This window comes from Brachionichthys hirsutus, chromosome 6 (assembly GCF_040956055.1).
Source record: "Brachionichthys hirsutus isolate HB-005 chromosome 6, CSIRO-AGI_Bhir_v1, whole genome shotgun sequence".
NCBI lineage: Eukaryota > Metazoa > Chordata > Actinopteri > Lophiiformes > Brachionichthyidae > Brachionichthys > Brachionichthys hirsutus.
The window spans coordinates 9,064,602-9,092,171 of NC_090902.1; the positions used below are offsets into that span (position 1 = coordinate 9,064,602).

Genomic DNA, 27,570 nt, shown 5'->3' on the forward strand with positions numbered 1-27,570 from the left:
ACCTGTTGTTCCCCCATCTCTAAAAATGAAATATTTTCAGCAAACACTTGTATGCTTATTGTGCTGAAAAAGTGCATATGTCTAAGTTAATGACACATGCGCTCAATCCATAGGAACGTGTAGTGGTTAGGAACAGTCAGCTCGCAGATTCGAACCCTTTAGGAAGGGTTGACAATTCAATCAAAACATAACTGCATTGGTGTGGAGAGTAATAATTAAAACGTTTTGAATAAGACGGGAATCCAGCAGCAGTTTCACTTCCCAGTGAAAATCGCTGACGGTGATCGCTGTTGGTTTGGACCACTCGCCTCGCGAGACTTCCCTGTTGGTTTGGACCACTCGCCTCGCGAGACTTCGCTGTTGGTTTGGACCACTCACCTCGCGAGACTTCGCTGTTGGTTTGGACCACTCACATCGCGAGAGCTGCCAGCCAATAGGAAAGCTCACACGATTTGGGACTATATGCGCCATTTTACTGCGTCTACAGCCATCCGGCAAGATGGTCCCATTGCTTTGTCTACCCTGACCGGAGTTGTTTCAGCATTCTGTGGCTCTTTTTGCTTCCCTAACATCGTGAATCTGAAATTTTGATTGATCCGGATTAACTGTCGAACAATCTAAACGTTAACATATTAGTCAAGAAATGGCAACGGCGAGAAGCCGGTAAGAATCCAGTTATTGAGCCCGTTTGTTTGGATAAGTCAATTCTGCATTGATTACTGTGACGCTTTTGCTAGCTGCAAGCCGGCTTTGCTAAAGCGCTACTTAGCAAACTAGGCTAGCCGAGTCGTAAGCCTTTAGCAGCCGATAGTACTGTTATATAACTTCCATACAAGGAGATTCGGATGTGCGTTGTGCGTATTCCAGGGTGTGCCTCAAATAAAGCAAATTTGTAAAATAAAATGATTTGTAAAACATAAAATAAAAAAACTTGGTTAATGCGGTTAGCTAAATGTTAGACTAGTATTTCGGTTGCTAGTACTTCGGCTGTGGTCGGACACGCGCCAGCTACTGTTACGGTTCAGTCGCAAACAAGGAGGGCCTGTGGTTGCATGTTTCCGTGCGTGCTCGTGCGTTGCACCTTGCATGCACTGGCGAGGCTGCAGTTTTGCCAAAGCAACACTTGGCGATCGAAAATAAAGAGTTTTACATTCATAGCTACAGCTTGACTTGTGAGCGTTAGCAAGCCTAAACCTGGCACATCCGATCCGTCACGCGTTGTTGTTGCCGCGTTGGGAAGAAAGAAGCGGATGCAAAGCTGCAAACGGAGAGGCGTGCGTTGCTTGCTCGTGGAGTGGGCTATTTTCACGAGATGACACCAGGAGTGTGGTTCATTGTCGGCCTTGTTTGCTACTGGCTGGACGCGGCATAGCGATCTAATCTGCACATGATGATGACGCAAATCTACAATAGAAACAGCGATGCCTTCGGTGTTGTGCTCACTTCCTTGCTCGTGCATGCACAGATTCAATACAATAGTAATTACCAAGATTTAACCGGCATTTTATAATACATGCTTTCCTTCAAGGCTAACGGAAAACCCGTAGAGTGTGGATTGTATTATGGATGTAAATAAATGTGAATAAATGTTAAAATAAATTGTGCAATTTGAGGATTGGGGGAAGTAAAGTAACCTCTTGCTGGTCACATGTTTATGTACTCTGTCTACTTAGGTGTGTAATTTCTGTTTGTTCTGTCAGGTTACCTGGAGAACAGTCTGTTTATAGATTTTTGGAGCTTGGCTGCTTAAATAAGACAAACTGTGCAAATGCAAACAAGCTATGGCACTGCACACAATGTGTTATTATATTAATTATCATTGATGATAATAATAATTATTATTATATACTTGCATGGCATGAAAATGGATCTTTTAAATGTCTCTCCAGGTGAAATGAGTCTGCCGCTTTCTGAATCAAACGGTGACCAAATGGCAGACATTGCAGAGGAGGTAAGTGTGCAGCCCTCAGTGCCACGTAATGTCCATGTTTCACCAATATTGGTTTTGTTTCTTCATTGTCAAGCTTTCTTTAATCAATCCCGTATTCTCACAAGCCTGGTAGCTCAATGGAAATCTTGAAGCCCACCGCGTCTCGGAATAAGAGGTGAAGATGAGTTTTTAGATTCTAGTTTTTATTGTTTTATTTCCAGTTGCATGGTCTCAAGAGTGTTCTCTTAATTCAGATCAAGTAATCAAAGCTATATGTGATATCCTTTCAGGAAGTGTGGTCCTGTACTTAAGCACATACGACCAAATGAGTCTGATACCTCTGCAGAGAGTGAGAATGAAGGAGCCGCCTCTGACAATCCTTCAGACAATAACACAGGCAGCGTATCTAAGGGTATGACCGATGGAGATACTGTTTGTATTGATCTGTGTGTTGCTGATGGCTGAGTTTATAATGTTTTTCTTTTATTTTTTATTCGTTGTCCCCAATAAGGCACTTTGGTAATGAGGCCATCTGGAAATGAAAACAAAGGTGCCATGAAGCTTCGAGTGGACTTTAAACAGAAACACACAGGTGATGTGATTTCATTATTTCGAAGCTACATGCCGTATATGCAAGGTGCATAAATGTTGACAATGAAGTATATATTGAAATTTTAAATGTAAATGAACCACATATCCTTAAATAAATCTTTGAATAAAAACAATTAAAAGGATTTTATAAGTTTGGTATTTGTTGTATCCTGTTTTCTTGACTCTAAGTTTTATCCTACCACCGTCATTGTGTTTAATTTAAAGTAACTTTTCTCTTTATCACAGATGATACTCTGCAGAATAAAGTGAGTTGCACTGCCTGTGGAAAGCAAGTAAACCAGTTTCAGCGCAACTCTGTGTACAAGCATCCTGCGCTCAAAGTGCTAATTTGCAAGGTAAACATGTTCAAAAACGCATTTCACTTAGATTCACGCAAATTAATCTTTTGCAAAACCAATTTCCAGTTTTCCCATTCTGGAGGCATTTGTGATCACATTTGTCTTCTCTTCCTCTAGTCATGCTACAAGTATTACACAAGTGATGACATCAACAGAGACTCTGATGGGATGGATGAGCAGTGCAGGTATAATATTTTACCCAAGGCCAACAAAACATAACGGAAGTAATGCGATTCATTTCTAATGGTATATAATGTGGTTCCTATAAACGAGACATAATGTTGCTGTAAGCTTGGTGGTATTTGTTTGACAGCATTGTTTTTGGTTTTTATGATGAGTGCAGTGTTTATGAGCTGAGCAGTATTTTATTTTATTATTATAAAATTAGATGAGTGCTAGAAAATAAATGTACCACCACAGCATCTAAGCAAACCTCTTAAAAGTTATCCTTGGTTTTCTGTCATGATATTGCTGATTGCAAAACGTTACTGTACGGTACATAGAGTTTTGCTAAGCGTAGTGTGCCAGCAGCTTTTGAGTTGGGCTGTGTGTGTGTGTGTGTGTGTGTGCTGAGAAGCATAGTACGTATATGACAGAGGAACGCTTTTGCTGTTAATGATAAAGTTGGCAGTATAGCGTGTTATAAACTGTAAAGCTTTTCAACAACGACAAAAGTGAACAGTAAGAAATTACTTCGGCCATGCACAAAAACTGCCAATCCTCTTCCTGATTTAGGACTGGGTACCGAGTAGAGGAAGGGCGAAGCCTGTCATGAAAGTATTGCTGAAAAAAATGAAGCCCACTGGTCCCGGTTTGCTTTTGTTTTGCATGAACAGAGGCAGTGAGGCACTAAGGGTGCTTTTACACCTGAAAGCCTCTACCAAGGTCCTCGCCTGGGTGTTATATATATTTTTTTGTAGTTTTGAATTCACTTTTATCCAAGAGTTTTTCACAACATACCTCTTTTATTTCTTAAATCTTTGATACATTTATTTTTGGCAGCTGAAGAATTGCATTTTCACAATAGAACTCCATTAAATTTATTCTTCCCTCTTTCCTAGGTGGTGCGCTGAAGGTGGCAAACTCATCTGCTGCGACTACTGCAACAACGCCTTTTGCAAGAAATGCATCCTACGCAACCTAGGCAGGAAGGAGCTGTCGGATATTACTGACGAGAACTCAAAGTGGCACTGCTATGTCTGCAGACCAGAGCCGCTCCAGGATCTGGCCTCCAAATGCCACAGCATCGTGGAAAAACAAGAACTTGTGCAACTCAAGCAACACAAAATGGAAAAAACGGAGGAACGTGAGAATAAGAGGCACAAGAACAAAGCAACGAAAGAGCACAAAGCAGTTGTCAATGGGAAAGAACACAATGAAGGCTCAGGGACCATGACATTTTCCTTCAAAAAACTGCAGGTACCCAAAGAATTTATAAAGAAAGCAAAAAAGCTTGTTGAAACTACGACGGGCCTAAACAATACGTTTATCCAGTTTATCCAGCAGACTGCGGAGGAGCAGGGAGATAAGTCGATTAAGTATCGGCATCTGAAAGCTTTCAAAGCCGTGCTCGATGATTTGAAAAAAGCCCACAGTGCTTTGGAAGCGGCTTTGGTGCCCGAGTTCAAAAGCATGGAGGTGCAGAATGGCGACGAAGGGCAACAGGTTGTAAAAAAACCCGCTGATCTTGTAGTCCCTGTAGAAAAAGACCGCGTGGAAGAGGTAGATGCGTTTGATGAGGATGACGTGGCAGATGAGGTGAATGCAGATGAGGAGCCATCCAAGGATAATGAACCGGAAGTGAACAGTGATCAACTGTCCGATGATACTGAAATCAAAGACAGCCAAACAGAAACTGATGCGACCAAAAAGAACGATCATTCGGAAGTGTGTGATGATGGCCTTTTGTCAGCTGGTGAAATGTCCCTCGATCAAGACATAATGTCAGTGCCTCCTTCGGTTCCCGAAGAGTTGTTTCAGATGGTGGAGAGTCTTGCCGATTCCACCATGCTCTTAGAGGCCGCTACCGATTCGGTCACAGACACCGAAAAAGAGGCTGAAAATATAAAGGAAAATGGGAACTCGACAGACACTCAACTTCCCAAGCCAAAGGTGAAGAACCTCATCGTGAAGCTGACTCCTGTCCCAGTTGTAACAACTTGTGGTTCAAGGTCCTCCAGGTCCAAAAACAGAGAGAAAGATGAAGATACTCCTAAAAAGCCCAAAGAAGAAGAATGCGACGGGGCAAAAGATGCTGCTGCTAAAAATGCAGATGGGGCAAAGACTCCACCGCCCAGCCGTCGATCTAGTCGGGTGAAGACCACTCCTTTGAGGAAGCAGGCCGAAAGTAAGGCCAAGGAAGAGTCCTCTGAATTAGAGTCCGATGGGGATAGCAAAGATAAGGCCAGATCCTCCAAGAAATCTGGCAACGCAAAAAAGAAGGATGGCAAGAAGACTAGCGCTCCAGAGAAAAAGACTGCGGATTCTGACTCTGATGAAGTTCCTAAAGCACTGCTAGAGAAAGCTGCAGCGGTCCAAAGCACAGATGAAGAACAAGGAAGCACGAGCGCTAAAAAATGTTTATCCAAATTGAACAACACATCCATGCAGGATACAGACAAAAAATCCAAACGCAAAAGGAAGTCTCAAAGCTCTGACTCGGACGAGAACAAAAGTAAAAAGCCAGCTAAGAAAAATAAGCAGAACGGTTCAAACGCCTCTAACTCCGACTCTGGGCAGGAGAAGAAGTCAAAGAGTAAAGCAGGCCCGGCAAAGAGGAGATCTCGCCGTGGAAAGAAGCAAGATGAATCAAAAGAAGACACAAATTCACCTGAGAAGAGGGCGGCCGACCGAAAAAGGTCTTATGAAAAGAAGCGTAAGAGAATAACCTCCAAAACAGCCAGTAAGATGCATTCGTCCTCCAGTGAGGAGGAGGAGGAGGAGGAAGAGCTGCAGGCTGAAGGTGACTCCAGCGACGACAGCGACGCACAAAAGCTCAAACCTATTGTGGAGGGTAACGTGGAGGAAAGTTGTGGACCTTTCCATCAATCGTCAGGTAATTTGATCTGGGATAGATAGAATGTGTGTTTTTGTTGGAGCCCAGCTCAGCATCCGTCACTGGCAACTCACTTTAGCCGTCCTGACCTGATCGTCCACGAGCTGTAAGCAAATGGTTCAGCATTTTGGGAACGCCATAGATCTTCCGCTCGCCAAAATGAAATTACATTTCTGTATCATAAATTTGGAGCTGTGTCCAGCAGCTCACTAGCTTAGCATAAAGTTAGCATTGCCCTGTGCAAAATGTGGTCATCAGCGGCTTCAAAGTTCAATTATTATGTTGTTGTATTTCTTACCTTACCAAAGCTGATGTAAAGCACCTTCAGAGAGATGTCAAATGTTTCCTTTGCGGCTTGTAATGTTGTTCCATTTGTTTAGGAGAAGAAGTGGATAATAAAGAGGCAGCTTCTCAGGTTTATGAAGATGACGACGACGATCCAGAAAACAGGTACGTGAGGTCAAAGTCAAGACTGCGAATATGTAAAGGTGTGCATCCCATAGTAACAACACACTAATGTTAGTCAGAGTTGAAATACCCCAAAAAACCAAATGCTGTATGTCCAATTATATTTGCATTAAGGAAAATCGGTCTTTGTGAATACGTTTATTTATGTATCTTTATGCTTTTCTTTTTTCTTAACCAAAGAATTGCAAAGAAAATGCTACTCGCCCAAATAAAGTCAAACTACTCTTCTGGAGCAGAGAGCTCCTCTGACGATAATGAAGGAGCAGATAAGGATGCAAAATCCTCTGAGAAAATTCAAACAGAAGATGAGGAGGAAGAAGAGGAAGAGGATCAAGGTAACGCATTTGCTAAACAAATCCTATGTTCTGTCAAATATTGTTTGTCACCTGAAACTATTTTCTCCTCCCTTTTGAAGAGGAGGATTCAGTAGACTCGGGTTCTGATGTCGAAGTGAAGAAGCGTGGCAAACGCCACAAGTTGCTTCGTCACAAACTCTCGCTGAGTGAGGGCGAATCCGGAGAGGAGAAGGCTGCCGCTAAAAAGAAGACCACGGAAGGCAAGAAGTCACGGCAGAAAGGTTGACTGGGCTTCTCATTTCCTCTCTGTGTCGAGTCACAAGTCAATAATATTGGTGCTAATACCCATTGACGTCTGACGAGGCCGACTTTCGACTTCCTCTTTCTTTTCTGCCCGTCAGTGGACAGCGATGACCCTGAGGACTCAGACTTTGAGAAATCGGGTTCCAGCGCAGAGTCTGGAATGAGCGAGGAGCTCAGTGAATCTGAGAATGACGGGAAACGTCGGAAAACCAGGTGAGAAGAAAGAAGTCCAACATATCGGTGGCGGAAATGCATCACTCCAGCCGCTTATTTTGATCTATGATTTCTCTGTAGAGCTGCGAAGAAAAAGGATGAGGAGAAACAGAGAAGTTATAAGCAGAAGAAGAAGCGCCGCAGGATCAAAGTTCAGGAATCCTCTTCCAGCAATGAGAAGGTATTTAAAACTTGGCTGTGGTCTCGTACTAGTCCTGGACTTTCCAAAAGTTTTTTACATCAGGATTTTCCAGGTTGGAGGAGATGGACCCCATCCACCGTTTCCTAGTCAAGTCATGCATGACACAAAATGTTATTTGATCTTACCCCTCGAGCGTCTTGTGAAAATTATTGCAGGTACAATTAATCATTGGAAGTGAATTTCTTTCCCTCAGGGCGGAAGATCAGAGGGCTAAACTTAATGTTCATTTCATCACAGAGTGGAGCGGAGGGCGGTGAAGGAGAAGATGACGACGATCCGAAGGGCCGTAAAAAGATCCGTAAAATCCTGAAGCATGACAAGCTGCGGACGGAGACGAGAGACGCTCTGAAAGAGGAGGAGGACAGGAGGCAGCGTATTGCTGAGAGAGAAGAACTCCGAAAGAAACTACGAGAGGTATGGAGAAAGACACTGACTCCCGAGCTGCTGCAGTCTCATCAGCGTGATTGGTCGGTGTCGGGAGAGGAAATCTCGCATGGAAAGTAAAATATTGAATGAGATCCGCATTCGGAAAACACAAAGAAACCGCACCTAAGCAGAAGAAAGTGCTTTCCAGCATCTCCCCACTTTCACTTTCCATGACATGAAAGGGGAGTTTTCATCTACCGCTCTCTTCTTGCAATCCTCCAGGAGTTGGTGGTTGATGAAACGTCCCAGGTGGCCTGTCCCATCACCACCAAGCTAGTGCTGGATGAGGATGAAGAGACCAAGGAGCCGATTGTGCAGGTGCACAGGAACCTTGTCACAAAGCTCAAACCTCACCAGGTCGATGGTAAGAACAGTCCATTCAGCTAGACTCTGCTAGAGAATGCAAACCTTTCCCCAATATCCCGTTGCATGTAAATCCAATAACCTGATCATTTGACCCTCATTAAGGTAACCAAAATCCAAATTCTGGAGGTGGGTTTTAATTATCATTATTCATTTTCTAGTTCTTCTAGTAATCTAGTTATTCAAGAAAAATATGGGCCAACAGGATCCACCTCCTAAATGTGATGGTTGCTTCTATACACCACTAATGTGAAGTTTACGAGTGACTGACAAATGAACTCGTCATAAAAGCTGCAGCTTGCAAAAAAAAGTAGAAATTGAATTCATAAATTTGCATCATCAATAATTTATTGAGTTCTTTCATGTCATAAATCCAGTCCTCTAACATGGTTTCAAGAAAAATGTTTTTAGTACAGTAATACCTTGACATGCGAGTATAATTTGTTCCTGGACATGGCTCATATCAAATAACTGAAAACAATTTCATCCGTTCCAGCCGTCTAATAACACCCAAATCAACGTTAATAACAATGGAATAAATTTTATTTTGGCTATATAGATACAAACACACACACACAAAATGATAATACGTGATATACAGTATTACAGTGATATTAAATGTGTTTTATTATGAGTTTTACCTTCACGATAGCGCTAACAGCGGTGTGCGAGGTTAAAATGAGCAGTTCGTGGCTCCCGACCCCTCTGAGCTTCTGTTGCCATTGCTTTGCTGCAGGGGTGCAGTTCATTTGGGACTGCTGCTGTGAGTCTGTAAAGAAGATTGAGAAGTCTGCTGGATCTGGCTGTATTCTCGCCCACTGTATGGGGCTGGGGAAAACTCTACAGGTAAGGAGGAGACGGCCAGAGAGGAATTTAACAAGTAAAGTAAAAGCTGCAGTGGACAAATCTAAATCTGCCACTATGTTCTCTCAGATGTGATTAGATGGGTAATCTGAACGAGTAGATGCATGTTTTGGCCTCTTTGTTATACACATTATCTTGAGTGGCTGGGCCACACTTTTTGGAATGAGACATTGGAGTTTTTCAATACAAAATTATTCTATAAAAGTGCTATCGAGTTAGATTTTGGGCTGAAGGCAGTCATCTCTGCACCTGATGAAACACAAAAACAACCTCGATGTGAAAGCATCACAGCAAAGAGCAAAAATATTTTATAATAGATTTTCATGGTGATGATGCATAGCCCTTGACTGTCCCCTGCTCACCTTGCCTAAGTGTTGTTCCTTTCTTGCCCTGTAGGTGGTGACATTTCTCCACACTTTGCTGCTCTGCGAGAAGCTTGAATTCACCACCGCTCTGGTGGTTTGTCCCCTGAACACTGTCCTGAATTGGCTGACTGAGTTTGAGAAGTGGCAACACGGAATGAAGGATGAGGAGAGTTTAGAGGTAGGAATACTTGAAATGATTTCCGTTTGACAGTGGTTCTGTTGTTTTCTGTTTGTTTGCATTAATAGCAATGCTGAACGTTTTTTTTTTTTTTTTGTAAGTTGTATCTACTTTTGTCTTGTGCCTGCCAGGTGACTGAGCTGGCCACCGTAAAGAGGCCACAGGAGCGATCGTACGCCCTGCAGCGATGGCAAGAGGATGGGGGTGTTATGATCATTGGCTACGAGATGTACCGAAACCTGACGCAGGGCAGAAACATTAAGAGCAAGAAGCTCAAAGAGACTTTTAAGAAGACGCTGGTGGATCCAGGTACAGTGCTGCGTTTGAAATGAGGGCAACATTAAATGTGACTGATTTCTATTCTGATGTGGTCAACGTTCACATTTGATATTAAAATGATGCATTCCTATCTTTGGCCTTCATCTGATTCATTCAGGTTCATTTATGAATGCTATTTTCCCGATCTCTTTACCCTCCTGTGAACATATGGGAACATTTCTGACTATTTAAAGGGATTGATTGAAGGAAGAAGCTTTCTCTCCAGGGCCATAGTTCAGCCTGTAATGAGCTTTTCTCCTTTGCCGTCGCCAGGGCCAGACATAGTAATCTGCGATGAAGGACACATCCTGAAGAACGAAGCATCTGCAGTGTCCAAAGCGATGAATTCCATCAGGACGAGGAGGAGGGTCGTACTGACTGGAACGCCTCTGCAAAACAGCCTTGTTGAATGTCAGCCTGCTTGATTATGGAGACAGTGTTGGACAAAACTTGAGTGTGCTGGCGTCTGAAACTTGTGATTATTGCTTCTTCTTACCAGACCACTGCATGGTGAACTTCATCAAGGAGAACTTGCTGGGGTCAATTAAGGAGTTCAGGAACCGCTTCATTAACCCCATCCAGAACGGTCAGTGTGCCGACTCCACGTTGCATGATGTCCGGATCATGAAGAAGAGGGCTCACATACTTTATGAGATGCTGGCTGGCTGTGTCCAGGTAAAAAAAAAAAACATTTTCTGAAACTATTCAGGTTCCCTTTCATCTCCTTTTATTGTCCCGACTAAACAAAACGGTCCCTTTCCTTTTCCCACAGAGGAAAGATTACACTGCCCTCACAAAGTTCCTGCCTCCGAAGCACGAGTACGTGTTGTCGGTCAGAGTGACGCCGATCCAGTGTAAACTCTACAGATACTACCTGGAGCATTTCACAAGTGAGAACTACGCTCTAACTCAACCTGTGCTTTTATGTGTCACGACAGAACAAGGTGTTTAGTTGCTGCTCGCTTTATTCAAACTGCTCAAAACGTTTTGGGTGTTTAGGTTAGAAGTAGAGCCCCCTAGTGGCTTCCCATCTCTGTCTCTGTGTCTGGCCAGCCTGTACAAATCCTTCCCTCCCTCTTTACTATCTAACCTCGTTGTTATTTATTCAGACAAGGTTTTTAGACGAGCGGAAGGCCTCCCTGGTCTCGATTTTTGTGCTACAATGTTAAGTCATTTAGTGAACTTTACTCTGTGTGTGTGTGTGTGTGTGTGTGTGTGTGAGAGAGAGACAGAGAGAGTGGCAGCTGGCAGAATGCTGCAGGCAGAGTTTAAGCCCATTTTCCCACGTCTCCCTAATGAAGAGCTTGGGGGGGGTAAAAAGGGAAGGGAAAGAAATTTAGACTGAGGAGGGGCAAGAGGTTTTACACTAAAAGTGAAAACAGAGAAAACTTGAGCCGGTATGTATAGAGGTGGGGTGGGGGGGGGTGGAGGTATGCTCTGTGGCTCATTAGGCCAGGTTGTCCACAGGGCACAGCGCTGATGTTGTGGTTGGCTCTGCATCTTCACGCTGGTGTCTTCAGGCCCAAGAACGGCCACGCGTGTTGGTTGCCTTAACTTTTCACCTCGCTGGGTCAACACACGCCAACATTGAGCAGCTGCAACGAGCTTCAGTTCTCAGCTCCAGGGGTTGAACAAATCAAATCAGACAAGTGTGATTCGAAAGGAATGACTTCTCTATAGTCTGCCCAAAGTCAGGTGGTAAGAGGTGAACATCAATGTTTTGTTTCACCACCCTTTTCACACTAGTCTATTTATGAAGAGCTTGAGGTCATGTGGTCAGCTACATAATGCAAACACACATCCATCTTCCTCCAACCTTTCCCCGTGTCTGCAGGTGTGGGGAGTAGTGCTTTGGAGGGGGGCCGGGGCCGCACGGGGACCAAACTCTTCCAGGATTTCCAGATGCTCAGCAGAATTTGGACGCATCCCTGGTGCCTTCAGCTGGACTACATCAGTAAAGAAAACAGGGTAGGGGTGGAGGACGGCGAGATGCAGCTACACCAAACACCAAGCTCAAAAACTGGGAATGCATTAGTACAATTTGTACCCATGGTGGAATAACAAAGGAAATGGCGCGCTGACAGGTCAAGCACAAGGGGAGAACAAAATGCATATCGCCACAGTAAAAAAACAAAACCTTTCCCGTTATGCGTCTGCAACTCGCAATCCAGCGTTATGTTGTAGTCGGAACTAAAGTGGGTGTGTTTCCCTCCCAGGGTTTCTTTGACGAAGATAGCATGGATGAGTTTATCGCTTCAGAAACCGAAGAGTCCTCCATGAGTATGACCTCTGACGACGAGAGGACGAAAAAGTACAAATACAATTTCCACATTATGTCTCCTTGCTAGAGGTTGACCTCAAATTAACTTGCCCCTCTCGCGTGCATCTGTTTCTCTCGCTGGCACGCTCTCCTCCACCGTTCCTCCCTTCCAATAGGAAAAAGAAGCAAGGGAAGGGAAAAAAGAAGGGATCTGATGATTCGGACAGCGATGACGTGGAGGTCATCAAGGAGTGGAACACCAGCTCTCGTGGCAGGAACGGAGAGGGTCGAACCAGACAAGCGCCTGTAGAGGAACGTAAGTTGGTTGAGAAGAGTAGCCGCAACTACAAGTATGGGGGGGGGACATGTAGGGGGACGCGTAGACTGTTGTGCCTCTGCTCACAGGTGCTCACAGAGAAGAGCACTTTTTATGTCTTTACCTGACCAGAACCCACGTGGCTGGGCAGATTTGTGCTCAGCTGGAGAGGTTTTGTCCTAGACTAGCGCTAGACGATTGTGAAGTCTTCAGTCTACAATGAGTGTTAGCACAAATGATGATGGAACACTGTAAGAGTAACTGATGAGAAATGCTCATGAGAAGCGTTACATTTGGGGAAAACACGGTGGACAAACTTGACAACCTCGCTGAAAGTGCTGCATATCCTACAAGCATTTCCTTTATAAAAATATTTACGGTGCATTTCTTTGCAGAAAAACCATCTCTGACATCTGTTGGTAACACGAAAACAAGCAGCGTTAACCTAACAGGCCGATGGCACACAAGGAAATTGTAGGATATACCTCAGCCTCAAATAGTTTTAGTTTAAAACGTCTGGAAGGCAATTTAAACTATTTAGAATATGAAGTGCAGCCCAGATTCCCGAAACGCACTTTACAGACGGGAGCTTTTCAGGGTCCATTTAATATTGATTGATTTCACAGGGAGTGACGCGCATCCCGTCCTTCCTTGTGGACAAGTATGCCTCTTTCGTATCCATTCACGATGCCTGCATTCAGCACGGGAACGTAGCTACACAAATCAGTCAAGCCGATGAAACAGATATTTGTGCTATTTACAGAAAAATGGCATCCATAAATTGCTGTTGCTGTCGTGTGGTGCTTAATAGGGCTGTCAATTGTAGACTTGTTGTTGACCACTAATATCTTGAATGCAGTGCAGATGTAAACGCGGGGCCCGCTGAAACGGTGCCGTTGCTGCAGAGACTACAAACAGCATGAAGCGGTAATCTTTTACTTTGGCCGTCAACAGCTCCTCCTGCCAGCTCCACTCCAGGAAGTCCCACTGCCGACTGGCACAAAGAGTTTGTTACCGAACCTGATGCTGAGATCCTGGAGCATTCTGGGAAGATGGTGCTTCTCTTTGAGATCCTGCGCATGGCGGAGGAAGTAGAAGATAAGGTGTAAGTGTCTTTCCCGGTTGTGCAAATAAAGCTTTGGGTCTTCAGTGTTACTGAGAGTTGTCTGCGTTAATCACAGGCCCCTTTTACAGAGAGACTGTACGACAGTGCCGTCATCAAACCAAAAACAATGGCGGCTCTGCGGCTCCCACGCCAGGCAGTGTCAGCAAGCAAAAACCCGTGAACTATAACTGTAAAGAATTTGTGTCTAGCGAGACGCATGCAATGAAATAAGATGGAAAACAGTAACTTACCTTCCGTTTAGATGCCGTTTGATCTCATTCTCTGCTAGAGGGTGAGGAACCCTGAGACTTTGCTCCGTGTTTACACAGACACCTGATTCGGAGTTGTTACTGCCATCATTGTTATTGGGGTGACAATTTTTTTTTTTTTTATTTAACCTTTGTTTAACCAGGTAAGTCAATTGAGAATTAATTCCCTTTTTCAATAACGACCCGGACCTAAGTTGCATGTTTTTGGTCGTGGGAGGAAGCCGGAAAACCCGGAGAGAATTTACGCAGACACGGGGAGAACATGCAAACTCCACACAGAAAAGTTGGGTTTGAACCTGCGACCTTCTTGCTGTGAGGCGACGGTTCTCACCACTGTGCCACCGTGCTGTCCTAAACTACAATACAGAACCACCCATTGTGCTTTCATCAGATTTACACTGAACAGCTGGGCAGAATAAAGGGGGCTTCAGTGAGACTGGCTGTGCTAAAGTGACTCTGGTTTCTCTGCTGTCCTCAGGTTGGTCTTCAGTCAGTCTCTCATCTCTCTGGACCTGATCGAGGATTTCTTGGAGCTTTCTTCCAGAGCCAAAGATGAAGACAAAGTTTCTCCATACAAAGGTGTGTTTTATTTATTCATCAAGCTTTTCACCAAATCCAGTCAAGTTTGTTAGCTTTGCTTTGTGCACGGTCAACAACATAAAGCGGGACTTCTTTAAAGGGTACAATAACAACTCCATCCAATGAAGTATTTTCAAGACTTCCCACACGCAACACGGGATTCTTGCACACACACTGATGTGCTTATTACCCTTAAATGCACGCAGACACACATGTGCACGGCACCGCTGGTGTAAGGTCATGTTCCGAATTAAAATTCAGCAGCTGTTTTTACTTTCATTTTGAAAATGATTAGACCTTGACTTTTTATTCCACAAAAAAATGTTTGCTCAAGGGTTTGTAATTTGTAATGAAAAGATCACAGCGGCGTAATTGGAAACATACTGGATTGTAGGTTGTGAAGGCTAGTGGTAGTGGGAGGTTGGGCGGCAGGGGGGAGGGGGGGGTTGCCATCTTGAAGGCTAAACATGACTGGCCTCTAACCAACACAACCATCTATCTGCTGTGTAACACCCAAACTACGTCTTTTGTGACACGGAAAAGGCCTTGTTCCGCGGTGATTTTGAATGTTTTGTGGACGCCAAAGAGTCATAACAGATTGCTGCTTAACTGTCAAATATCTGCCAAGGTGAAGGCAAGTGGTTCAGGAACATTGACTACTATCGCCTGGATGGCTCCACCAATGCCACCACACGGAAAAAGTGGGCCGAAGAGTTCAACGACACCAGTAACGTCAGGTAATATTTAGTTTAGGCGTCGCCTTTTCACTGCCGATGCCTAAAAATGTAAACTACTCCAGATTTCATTTTCATGAGCTCCTCTCTCTCCCACGCACGCGTACCAATTCCCAGAGGTCGGCTGTTCCTCATTTCAACGCGAGCTGGCTCTCTTGGCATCAACCTGGTGGCCTCCAACAGGGTCATCATTTTCGACGCCTCCTGGAACCCCTCCTATGACGTCCAGAGTATATTCCGGGTCTACCGCTTTGGCCAATACAAGACAGTCTACGTGTACAGGTTTCTGGCCCAGGTACGATGATGAAAGCCGTTTTTGTATTTGTGTGGTGAGATGGTTGTTGGTCACGACCCCTCGGAGGTCGGACGGTAATATCAGCATTCAGCCGCTCTATTACGGTATCAGTAATCCGTTAACGGTTTATTGCCGTATGAAACTGAACTCTCTCTCTTCTTCAGGGCACAATGGAGGAGAAGATTTACGACCGGCAGGTAACCAAACAGTCTCTGTCATTCCGAGTGGTGGACCAGCAGCAGATTGAGAGGCACTTTACCACGAACGAGTTGTCTGAGCTCTACACCTTTGAGCCGGACATGCTGGACGATCCCTCAGGGAAGAAGAGCAAGAGAGCGACACCCATGCTTCCCAAGGTAGAAATGCGTGTCTGTATGCATGCCATGCTTGTACTTAAAGTGTTGCGCCATGCTTCCATTTTGGACCGAGCACATTTTTTGTATGCGATGCATACTATTGGTATTGGATTTGGACAAACGACTCCAATGAGAGAACATAGTTGACCTTTGACTGATCCCCAGAAGAACTCAGGAAGACCGCCTGAAACACATTAACAGTAGTCGGATAAACGTTCTTTCGCTCGGCAAACATGGCACAGAATGCCACTTAAAGCGTGTTTTTTCCAGTCTTGCATGAGTAGTGTCTGCTTGCTTTTGAAGTTTAACAGTTTTGTGATAAACTGTTATTTAAACGTTATTCCCGCTTGCATCCTGCCTAGCTTTTCCTGGGATCGTTCTACTTCTTCTTCTTTCCTTTCATAGTCTCGCAATTGCCTTTTCTCTCTTTAATAGAGGTGCTGTGTCACTATTCGAGCCCCCCCCCCGGGGTTTAATAAGAACACATAGATGGGCCATCCAACCCAGCGCAGCTGCACAGATTTGTCTGTTTACTGCTATTTACTAAATAGTCTTCTCATTGCAACACTGCTGCCGCCCAGCTATAAACCAGCAGTTCTCTTTTTTTCTCATCAGCCGTTCCTTCTCTGTTCTTTGAATTACTCCACTCCTTCTCCCCACTCATTTTCTTTTTTTACGGTCTCTGGGTTTATTCAGATCACCTTGAGTTGTTTTACCTCTTTATTTTAGTAAACAGAATAACTAAAAGGCCACACATCCCCACCCTCTTACCTTTTAACTGGAAAGTCAAGAAGCCCCCTCGGTGCTTGTTAATCAAAAATCTGTTTTCCATTTACAAGATCTGCATCGCTATTCCCTTCATGGGCATTAACAGGTAGGTGCGCTGTGAGAATCCTCTCACCTTCCACGTTCCTCTAAACCAGTCCAGTTCCAGTACAGCAGAGCACATCTGTGGATTTGAAGAGGAAGAGGTGTCCGTTGAGCTGCGGCGGTGCGAGAGTCGTGCAATGTTTAATTAATCCAGTGACATTTATGTGACGCTGCGTTGGACAGACCGGAAAGTTCTTTTACAAACTGACCTGTTTTGGCCGGGGGGGGGGGGTTCACTGTGATGTGGCAAGCAGGACTTGGAGTATTATGGAAGGAATTTGCCATCTGGAATGATGTGAAGATGAGTCAGACACCCTTCGTCTCTTTCAGCCAACAGTCTTCTGGGTAGATAGGGAATGATTTGAGGACGTTTTCTACACATTCTCCTCCACTCGCCAGGCTGGCTGCGGGCCCTGGGCCTTTAAACCTGACTTGAGATTGATGTTGGTGCTTGAAAAGCTGAGTTGGAGGCAAAGGGAAGTATCAGTGTCAGCATCTATTAAAGAGGGAGAGAGGGAGAGAGAATTAGGGCAACAAGTGCAAATTCCTTACAGCTTCAACCAGCTTTTTAGAACACAAGACGGACAGAATGGTGAACCAACGAAGGGTTTAGAGCCGCTTTACACAACTGAAAACACAGCTGTGAATTCTCTGGTGTCCTCTCATTTTGCCTGCATCAAAGGGGACCAGCTGTCCCCATGCAGCAGTTGTCATCTTCCTCTTTCGGCTTGGCCCGTCGGGGGGGGGGTGTCTAGTCGACTCAATTCTGGCTTAATTCTTGCCGTGCGGTTACGGTGTTTCCTCCGCACAGAAAAAACTGCTGCAGACAGTTTACCTTATGTTTCATGTTCTATTGACACAAGTCAATATTTTAGCACACTAGAGCAAAGGTCCTCTTATCGCAATAATCAGTCCTGAATGGAATATGCATTTGATTGTCATGACCGTATGAAATCAGGAGATGAAGATACATTTCAAAGCATTTAAAAAGTTCTTTGAGCAAACCACAGTCGCTGTGGCCCTGACAAAGATTATAAAATAAAAACAATGGCAGGACAGCGATGCTCTGTGACTTCTGTCCTGCCCTTGCATTGTTCAGTGTGAACAAAATACGGCCTTTGTTGAGACTTTGTTGCGGAGCTGTTGATTTTCCTCTCCCCCCCCACTACCCACTACTACAGACACACATCAGGAAATCACAGCTTGTTACATCTCCCTTGTGTTTCCATATTACCCACTAGGCCATCTTGGAACAGGCCGTGTAAAATGAGGCACTGACACCGACCTCCACCTGATTCCGCTCGGTGTCCTCTACCGGCCTGGATCCTGCTGAGGCCGTTTCTGTGCCACGCTGTATCCCTTTATACTTTCCCCACTTAGTCCAGACTGAAGTCCTCCCTCTTCCCAGCCACTTTTATCCCGCCCCATCCTTTCGTTGCCATCATTGTGACCATCTGTTGCCCCCCGACTCTTCACTGAATGTTCAAAGCAAGTTCAATAAAGTTGTTTTTCGTCTCCCCCTGGTCTACCCTGCTTGATGAAGGGTTATTATTTACACCCCTCTGTTAAAGTGGCCTCAGTGTAAATAATTGGAGACAAAAGAAGCTGGAGCACTCCCCCCCCGTAATGACAAAGAAGCTCAGACGTAAGATCTATACTCACTAACCTACCCATCTGAAGAAGCCTTCAACTATTTTGTCTTTGTTCAGTCTTCTAACATGCGACTACATGCACGACGAGGAGAGAACGTGGCATTTAGGGTTGTTTTGTGCGTCAGCGCCGCACCATTCTTTGTGTTGCCGTGCTTTACGTTGGTCAAGCTGGGTCTGTAGGCGTGTCTCTGTAAATGCTCTCAGCAGGTGATGGCTGCAGTCGGTCATTAGGATGTTTCAGATGCACTGAGAGGAAGTAGGAGGCTGCATTTCGGCCACAGCATAGAGAGCGCTAGACTGGAGCAACAACCCACACCATGTTTGTCTCATTAGAGGTAGGAATTCAGTTTGACATTAAAGGAACCCCCCCCCCCCCCCCCCCCCGTAACGTTCAGTTCCTTTATGATGAGTTGTCCAAATTATTTTTCTTCTGCTTACCCACCCTCACAGACTTGGGTAAGTGGTGGCGAGAACACTAACGATAGGAACGACAAAGTGGAGAGTTGGGATCGTTGCGCGTTGCTTTTTCACCAAGGCCTCTTTCTGGGGTCATAACTTTGAGACATGTTTCTGTGTCAGCTGACTGACGACCAGGTAAACCAGCCGACTTGTGCAGAACCAAGAGGGTGTCAAGTGTTGAGCTGTGGGTGGGAAAGGTCCTCCTGTTTTTAAGCACGGCGCCACAGTCGAGAGGATTTTGGCAGAGACCCTGTTTGGAGGCGGCCAGGCTGCATCTCTATCACTGGAGTGGAGTTTTGACTGCCTGTTTAGGTATGATAACTATGTCAACCCCTCACATTCTTCCTGTTGGGATCCTGCCTTGACAGATCTTGATGACATTTTCAGCAAGCGTTGTGAATGCATTTCCTTTGTGAGTGCTAATACTCGCCGGCAGTCATGAATTCGTTAGTCATTAGCATTCATAAAGGGAATGCTAACACTCCTGGGGAGTCTCCCTTGTTTCTCTTTGGTTTCTGCTCCAACAAGAGCACAAGTAACTAAACTTTTCACCAGTCTTTCAGAACTGGCTCTTATCCAGAATGAGGTCAGGAAATCAATTTAACGTTTTAACATTTAAAACGACATTTATGGATTCAAATCCAGTTAAAAATACACATCAATTTTCTTTTACTTTTCATGGTTGGTGCATAAAGACACCAAGGATAATTTAGAACCTTTTGTTGATGATCCAGATCACCATGTGGACGAGCTGCTTGGCGGAGGTCTGCGCTCTCTGAGTGCTTTTCTAATTATTATTACTGTGGCAATGACAAAAAGACAGAACGGGAGCTGTGGAAGAATGCCAAAACAACTTGGATGCACAACTGGTTGTTTAGGTGCAGGAAGTAGGTTTAATATGGATGATAATGTTCTCAGCTTGAGAAAATATCTGCCAATGTGGCCCAAAGTCCTGCATGCATGCATCCTAGTGGGTGTTTAGTAGCATCAGGCCTTTCATACTTAAATGCAACATAAGGTATATTGGTAAAGTATGAGTTGGGGCTCTTGCCAAGCTGTAAAATCTACGTGAGGCCCAGTTCCAAGGCTGCCGAGTCTTCAACGTTCTAACTCCAAACTTTGGAGTTCTAAAAAAAAATTACTTTACACTTTTTATGAACTGCTGACATGTTAGCCGTTTTCACAAAAATGATTAACAATGAAATAAATTGGTCGAGTGATGTGAAGAAATGGAAAGGGTTTCTTATAATAGTAGGCTTCCTGAATATTAGGTGCCCTGTATGATTAGTATAGTAAGTTTTCTTCCTCTGCTGATGCCTTTCCTGTTTAGAATGAAGACATCAGATAATCTGACCCTTCATTGAGATTTATTCTGTTGAGATTATGCCCAGAGCGCCGCACGGCGGCCTCCGTTTCCACAAAGAGGATGAGGGATGTCGGAATGGGAACTTCCCTTTTGTTTGTACATGTCCGTGTACATGTTAGAGGTTCAGTTTATTAAGCATTGAAGTTTAATGTTAACATAATTTATCTTTTCTCATCGTTTCATTCCATTCACAAATGTCTCTTTTTTACAAACGTATACCTGCCGGTATTAGAAACAAGCTGCCATGTGTCAGGGACCTTTTTCTTTTTAATTCAGTTTTTCAATTCAGTTTTATTTATATAGCGCCAGATCACAACATAAAGTCATCTCAAGGCACTTTACAGGATTAGCAGGGAAAGACCTGCAGGGAAACACAGAACCCAACTTGACCCACAAAAGCAACGGAGGCAAGGAAAAACTTCCCTTTAACGGGCAGAAACCTTGGACACAAACACGATGAAGTTCTTCTCCGGATATTGCCCTCTAGTAAAACTCAACCTGCCTGCGTGTTCTTTTCTCAGAATACAGAAGAATTTAAATTTGGTGAAGAGCCTCTTTCTGTTTTTCTAACAGAACAGTTTTTCTTTTTGTCTTTCTAAGGCGCCGTCTCTTAAACCCACGGCTGACCCCTGACTCAGTCAATAGGATTCTTCTTCATGCATTTCAATAAGACTTGACCACACTTTTGATACTCTCAACAGATGGCAGATTTTTTTTTCCACACAGATGACTTTTAACTTTTACCATTAACTGTAATAAAATTCAACTCCTGCAGAAAAATACAAAAGGATCTCAATTCAGGACTTTCTTCAGATTGGTGATATGAATGTATTTCATAATTAGAAAGCTTCTGTTTAGGCAAAGAAACCAGCAGGAACCTCCCAGCTCCCGTTGGTCTTTGTTTGTTGGCACTAATTTAGTAAGATAAATATCTTAAAGAACTGCAAGTTTCACATAGTACTACGGACTTGTCAACTTCAAACCGTGTTAATTCCCCAGTTCTTAGTCGTCTAAATGAGGAGTAGCTTCCATCCCGCCACTCCAGTCAGGGACGCGAAGCTGACCAATCAATTAGCAGTGATGGTTTCATATCTGGTGAAGACAAACGAGATGACTTGGAGAAATGAAATCTTTCTAAGATGTTGTTTGCCTGCTTCAGATTCCCAGGCCTGGAATTCCACAGCTGTGGGATGCCACACCCCCTACCTGTGCTGGATTCCACTGGAGGCCTTCATTTACCATGTTCCTGAATATTTATGAGAATAAAAACCACAATGTTTGCCTTTTATGCGACTTGGACCAACAGGCTCTTCTGTGCTTTTATGTCCTAATTACAGAGCGGAGCAGCGGTTGAACAACTGGCTCGGCCACTGCTTCAAAAAAAAAAAAAAGCTGCTCGTTCTGGGGTGGCCTGGTTTTGTCCCTGATTAAGTGTGATGGCTTGGAATCATAAACATGTGTCAATGAGAAGCACGATCCGGTTCAGGGCGCTCGTGTTGGAGGTTGATGTTTGTGAAACCCGTTGGCCCCGTCTGCTCCTACCTGTTTTAACCACCTTATTTGTCACTGTCCGTGGTCGGAAGACCTAAAAATAGGTTGTGCCGTTTTCTTGCAGCCCATTTCTCTCCTCCTTTTTAGGTATCCGGTTTCACTGCATCTGGTCTGGTGTTTATTTTGCGTTTATTCAATGCAAGTCTGCAATCAATGCTTAATTTCACTGTTTGGTTCTTGCTTTTTGCCCTTTTTTTTCTGACATAATGCTGGTGACGACTATGATTAATTTTATTTGCAACCGCACACTCGTCGTCGCTGTTCACAACGAGGCAGGGGTGTGGAGCAGAGCCCCCCCCCCCCCCCCCCCGTGAATTGGCCCCTGTTGGAGGTTAATGATGCAACTTCTGTATGACATTGTTTCCAGATTGCAAAGTTCCAGTTTAATATAAAGTGAAGTAAAGACAAAGAAAAGCAAACGTGCTGCTGAGAGAGTAATTTAAACCATGTTGTGAGGAGAGCCTGCTCCAGCTCTCTTAATTTTACTCAGGTATTGTTTTCAATAACAATGTAGCCACGGAAACCAGCGCCCCCCCCCCCCCCCCCCCCCCCCCAATGTTTATTGTCTGTCTGTTTCGAGGTTTGCTTGTTCTTTCAATCTGTTATCGGTAAATTCAACAAGATTGTTTCCCCTTTTTCATCCAAGTGTCACGACATTTGTGTATTTGTGCTTTCAGGTCCGGCAGATATATTTGTCTGCAGCCTATTTATAAAGTTAATGCAAGAATTAAGATCCTCCTTGCTATTCAAACTCGAGCAGATACTCTGTCAGACCACGTTTGAATCAGTATTGTCTATTCTATTTATTTGTTACACTTTGTTCCTTTAACTTAGGACAGAAATGTGTGCTTGAAAGAATTTCTCCACTGGGGGGTCATAAAAGTAAAGTATGATAATAATAATAATAGTTAAGCTCTGGTATTGGATTGACACTCGGGATGTCCTACTACCCAAACCCCAGAAAAGTCATATCGGCACATCATTATAATACAAATGAATAGTCTGTTATCGCCCCGTTTCATTTTATTTATAAAAGGATCTGTGTGACCTCCACCAGGACTGTCTCCACCCTCCAATGAAGGCTTTAACCCCCCCCTGTGTGACCCTTTATGTCTGGTCATCTTCTCTGCTGTAGGATCCTTTCCTGGCTGAGATGCTGCAGAACAACAAGGACCAGATCATGTGTTACCACGAGCACGACTCCCTGCTGGACCACAAGGAGGAGGAAGCTCTGAGCGAGGAGGACAGGAAGGCCGCTTGGACAGAGTATGAAGCAGAGAAGAAGGTAGGCGTGAGACGTGTGTGCTGCACGCTGGCATATCTACAAAGGCCAGAATCGAGTCCTCCGTCGTTCTCCGTATCTCTAACACCCGGTAACTTCAGGTGCGCTAAGACAGGGTCTGTTTTAATTTGTCTAGATGTGTGTGAGTTGGTTCAACGCTCACCCCCCCAGTCAGGCTACTGACCTGCAGTTAGCGTGGGAGACACTCGTCTCTTATTGTCTTGCACCTTCCGATTATCCTGCCCTGAATCAGTTGGTCAATTGCGGGCAAGTCGTAAAGCATTATTTGGATAATCAATAACATTTTTGTCATTTCTCAGCAGAAATGTCAAACATTGAATGATTCTCCTTCTTAAGCACGGGTATGAATGCAGCCGTCCCTTAATCCTGCATTATAATTCACACTAATGATTCCATTTCCCTCCTCTGCATGCCTTAAGGAGCTTTTCCCTCAGCGCCCCTCTGCTTTTTAAGAGCACAGGGGGTTCCCGTTCGCAGGGAGCAATGGCGCCGGCGTCCAGTATAAGGTTTTCAGATCCATTGGTATCTCTGAAATCATACACTTATTAACGCTCAAGCTGCCATGCTCCTCCGGGACAGGCTGTTCAGTCTCACATAGTACATGATAAGCTCTGTATGAGAAACGACTGTAAAGTAACCGTAGCTCTCCTAATGTCCTCACAACTTTAGAGTTGGCTGTGTGCGTGAATATCAGATTTTCAGCTGAGGAAATGGGGAAAAACTGAGAAAAGGATCAGGCCCTCAAACCCAAACTGGCCCTCGTCCTCACTGGGAAAACTTCAACTTGGTACAGAGCGTAGAGTGCTCATGTAATAAATTTAGATTTCAGACACGGTAACTTTGGAAGCCAAGTGAAGTCTGGATTCTGTGTCCTTCTGTCTGCATAACGTCTGAGGATGGATCTGAACTCCTTGCCGCTTTGTTTTAACGCAATTATGCAAGTGTGTTGTGGTTATTTTGAGGTTTTGTACTGTTAAAGCCTGCACACCTGTCTTTAACCAGCCTCAGAGACCCCCCGTTGGCCCCCCAGCGCACACACACACACACACACACACACACAACATTCCGGGTGGACAGATTACAGGGCACAAGAAAGCCATCTGCAGCAGATGCTCAATTACACACAAACATCGCTATCCTCCTGGCCTTTGCTGGGATGAGACTGTTTACTTGATCTCACTCTTTGTCTCTCTCCTCCGACTCTCTCTCTCACACACACACACATGTGAGAGAGGTACTGGGCTGAGAGGGACTATTGGCTGAGCAGAAAGTGAAGTGTTCACGGTGATTCAGTGTCGTCCACCTCGTCACCTGCCGTAACGCTGTGTACTAATCGCATTCTTCTGGATGCCTCCTGTCTCTGTCCTTCTGTCCTCCTTTCACGTCTCAGGGTCTGTCTGTTAGGACCAACTACCAGTCCGCATACGCTCAGATGGACATGGGCTCCTCCAACTACTTCCCCATGAACATGGCCGCTTTGGCCTCCATGACCAACCAACAGCTGGAGGTATGTAATGAGCTCCACATGCCCCTTCTCCTGCCTCTCTCCCCCCACCAGCACGGCGCCTCACATTCTACAGACCCCACTCCTAATTGTGACAGCAGTCTAGTAGCTGACATGCCTCCACCAAACCGTTTTTAATGTCGTGTCTGGGGCAGCAGCTATTTATACATGGGGGGGGGGGGGGGGCACATATGACGGAGGGAGAGGACAGAGGGGTCCACAAGGTGATGCAGGGTTTTCATTGCTCTTATTAATATTATTGATCCTTGATTAAGATAGTGGACTGAGTCTCCTTTTCAATCCTCTCAAAAGATTTTTCCAAAATTGAAAGTTGGATTTGGTTGTCTCTACCATGGCACGTCATGAGAAGACGAGCACAAGAGTGAAAAACACAATCGTGTGATCAAACACACTATTGAGCATTCTTCAATATAAATGCGCACCCTACGTGTGAATTAATCAAAAATACAAATGTCCAAATGAGAAGTGCTGAGTGTTTCCTCTTGGCATTCATGTGTTCAGGACCTCATAAACCAGGGACGACAGAAAGTCATTGAAGCAACAAACGCGTTGAAGTCTTTACCACGAGAGTCGGTGGAAGACACCATCGCCAGAGTGGTGAGTGCCACGTCTCGACAAGCGCTCTAAAACAAAGTCGTCCTCAGATGTAGATGTGTGACGCCGGTCGAGGTGGTTGTTTCGGAATGAGCCGTCTTCTCTTCCCACAGTGGAAGGATAACCCGTCACTCACGGAGGGCCAGGTCCAGTCCATTGCTCTGGGTCGACAGGCCAGTGTGGAGTTGGAGCTCAAGCGGAGGGAAGGCGTGTACCGAGACGTCCTCACCAGGCAGCAGTCGGTAAGAACGATGGCTTTCAGCAGCTCTTTTCGGGCCTTGCTCAATCGCGTTAGGCCGAGAAGGTCCAGTAGAGAATGACAAATCAAATGCATTCTCGACAAGCCCGAGTGTGGAGCCGTCGCTGAACTGATGCTTCTTCCATGTGTGTATCGACACAGATAGTTGTGGCTTCTTCCAGCCCCGTCTTTCTACACACACACACGCACACTTTCCATCATGATCAATATTGATAATTCACCGATTTCTCTTTGCCCACATAGACAGACAGGAGAGAGCACACACACACACACACACACACACACACACACACACACACCCCAGAAAAAGACTGGCTTCCACCTAATGTTTTTTGCATGCCTGTGATATGTTCAGCAGATATAGACATTGAAACTCCTGGCATGATGTCAGTCGACTTTTTCTGAGGACTGCTTGCGTGACTCTGGGGGGGGGGAGCGAACCTCAATGAGGCGCCACTGGAGTGGTGTCTTCCACTCTGACTGTATGGCCAGTCTAACCAGTTAATGTTGGCGCCAAAAGGGAAAGCAAGAGTTTCCGCGATGCACATGTGCTGCTCAGCCAAAATGATTACTTTTTGGTCACTAATGCCCCGTTTGCCCAGTCGAGTCGCCTCTGCTGCGAGCACACATGAGATGTAGCTCAGGTGGGCGGGACAGTGGAAGATCAGCTACAAGGAAGGCAGGAGGAAGATGTGTGTGTGTGTGTGTGTGTGTGTGACAGAGGCAGAGTGTTGAACACCTGTTCCTAAACGTTTCAAATACCTTCAACAGAATGAATTAAACAGTGCATACATCCATCAAATGGATTTATAACTCCTCCCATGAAGATGTCTTCACCCACCATTTTTTGTATTGCATGATGTATAGAATGGGGGGGGGGGGGTAGCCATCAGTCCATCTATCTAGTCTTTTTTTTTCTGATAGAACATTTCTCTCAACCTATCCGGACCATCTTCTCCAAACTTTCCACCGACCAACCAACCGTTTCAATTCCCTCGTCGGCCACAGAGGGTCTTTACCTGATGATGAAATTCGCCAGCCACTACATTTTTTATTATTTGGTGTCTTATACCTTCATATCTTACCAACACATTGCTGTTTACCATCATAGGGGACTGGGTAGAATTAGGGTATGACCTTTAATTCCCAACCAGTCTTCTTATTTCCATGATGACTTGTTGTTTATAAAATGTCAGATACTTGTGTTCTTGTCTGTTATTTGAAGCGTCTCTCTGTTTTTTTTTTTTTTTTCCACCCAGCTGATGATGGTTGTGCAAAAGCTGGTCACCAACAGGAAGATGCAGGAGCACCAACTGGCCTTGGCCACTCAGGCCAACCAGGCCAACTACCTGAATCAGCTGGCCATCCAGAACGGCATGATCGGAGGCAGCGGCTGAGCCAGATGGACCTGTTGGGGCTTTACCAGCAGCTTCATGGTCTGAGCTCACACCAAGGCATGGGCAAGCATCCGGGTCCCTCCAAGGGCCTGTAGTCCAGAGGACGCTTTCTCAACCGCCACTCCGCCAGCCTGCCCCCCCCCCCCCCTTGTGGCCCAGCCGTCTGGGACAAAAAAATAAAAAGAGGCTCCGAGACCTCAAGCTCAAAGCAAACTGATGCACCAATCAGTGTGAGGTAGTTCTGAGACTAGGCCTCTGTCCACGGGGTCTTCAAGTGGGGATAGACTCGCACTTCATTGCGTAGGTGGGGGGGGGGGGGGGTGAGATGATGTATAATTGACTGTATATATTGCCTTACTCTTTAGTTCTGTATCTTCATTTTTCATGTATTTAAAGACAACCCCCCCCCCCCCCCCAATGCGTCCAAGCATTGCATTGTTCTCCCCTTAAAAAAGGGTCTCATTTAACATTTGTTTTTATACTGTTTGGAATACCAGACCTGAGTGTGGGACCATTGGTGAAAGGGGGGGGGGGGGTCTATGGTGTGGGAGCGTAGCCCTGGTAGATTCTTCACAGCTCGACGTCGCCCTGCTCTTTTTTGGAAGATGTAATTGAAAAGTCAAAAACATAAATAAATAGGCCTTATAATAATAACTTTCTTTAAAATTCTTTCTGTAAAGATTTGTTGACAACCTTTTCTATTACGCTCTTAAGTGGTTTTACGTTAGTTGTTGCTGAACATGGTAACT

The 27,570-nt window shown here is 44.9% G+C and overlaps 1 protein-coding gene across 1 annotated transcript; it reads left to right on the top strand.

Annotated features, from left to right (window-relative positions):
* The first annotated feature begins 1,894 nt into the window (after positions 1-1,894).
* atrx (ATRX chromatin remodeler) lies at positions 1,895-26,935 on the top strand. Its single transcript, XM_068740237.1, has 33 exons — positions 1,895-1,951; positions 2,056-2,105; positions 2,221-2,342; positions 2,442-2,522; positions 2,768-2,877; positions 2,998-3,065; positions 3,942-5,935; positions 6,316-6,385; positions 6,584-6,738; positions 6,819-6,980; positions 7,101-7,215; positions 7,297-7,396; positions 7,655-7,831; positions 8,066-8,207; positions 8,943-9,052; positions 9,467-9,613; positions 9,745-9,922; positions 10,205-10,342; positions 10,431-10,606; positions 10,704-10,821; positions 11,766-11,899; positions 12,148-12,242; positions 12,368-12,507; positions 13,462-13,612; positions 14,360-14,460; positions 15,089-15,197; positions 15,312-15,489; positions 15,654-15,845; positions 22,879-23,028; positions 24,437-24,553; positions 25,073-25,168; positions 25,279-25,407; positions 26,684-26,935. The coding sequence occupies exons 1-33, from the start codon at positions 1,895-1,897 to the stop codon at positions 26,819-26,821; spliced, it is 6,000 nt and encodes a 1,999-aa protein (XP_068596338.1). The 3' UTR covers positions 26,822-26,935.
* Positions 26,936-27,570: the final 635 nt, after the last annotated feature.

Bases quoted from the DNA above. Each gene is read 5' to 3' on its own strand.
- atrx (XM_068740237.1), top strand. From the start codon at position 1,895: ATGAGTCTGCCGCTTTCTGAATCAAACGGTGACCAAATGGCAGACATT. The intron at 3,066-3,941 runs GTATAATATTTT...CCTCTTTCCTAG, and splicing joins GGGATGGATGAGCAGTGCAG to GTGGTGCGCTGAAGGTGGCA. The intron at 7,832-8,065 runs GTATGGAGAAAG...GCAATCCTCCAG, and splicing joins TCCGAAAGAAACTACGAGAG to GAGTTGGTGGTTGATGAAAC.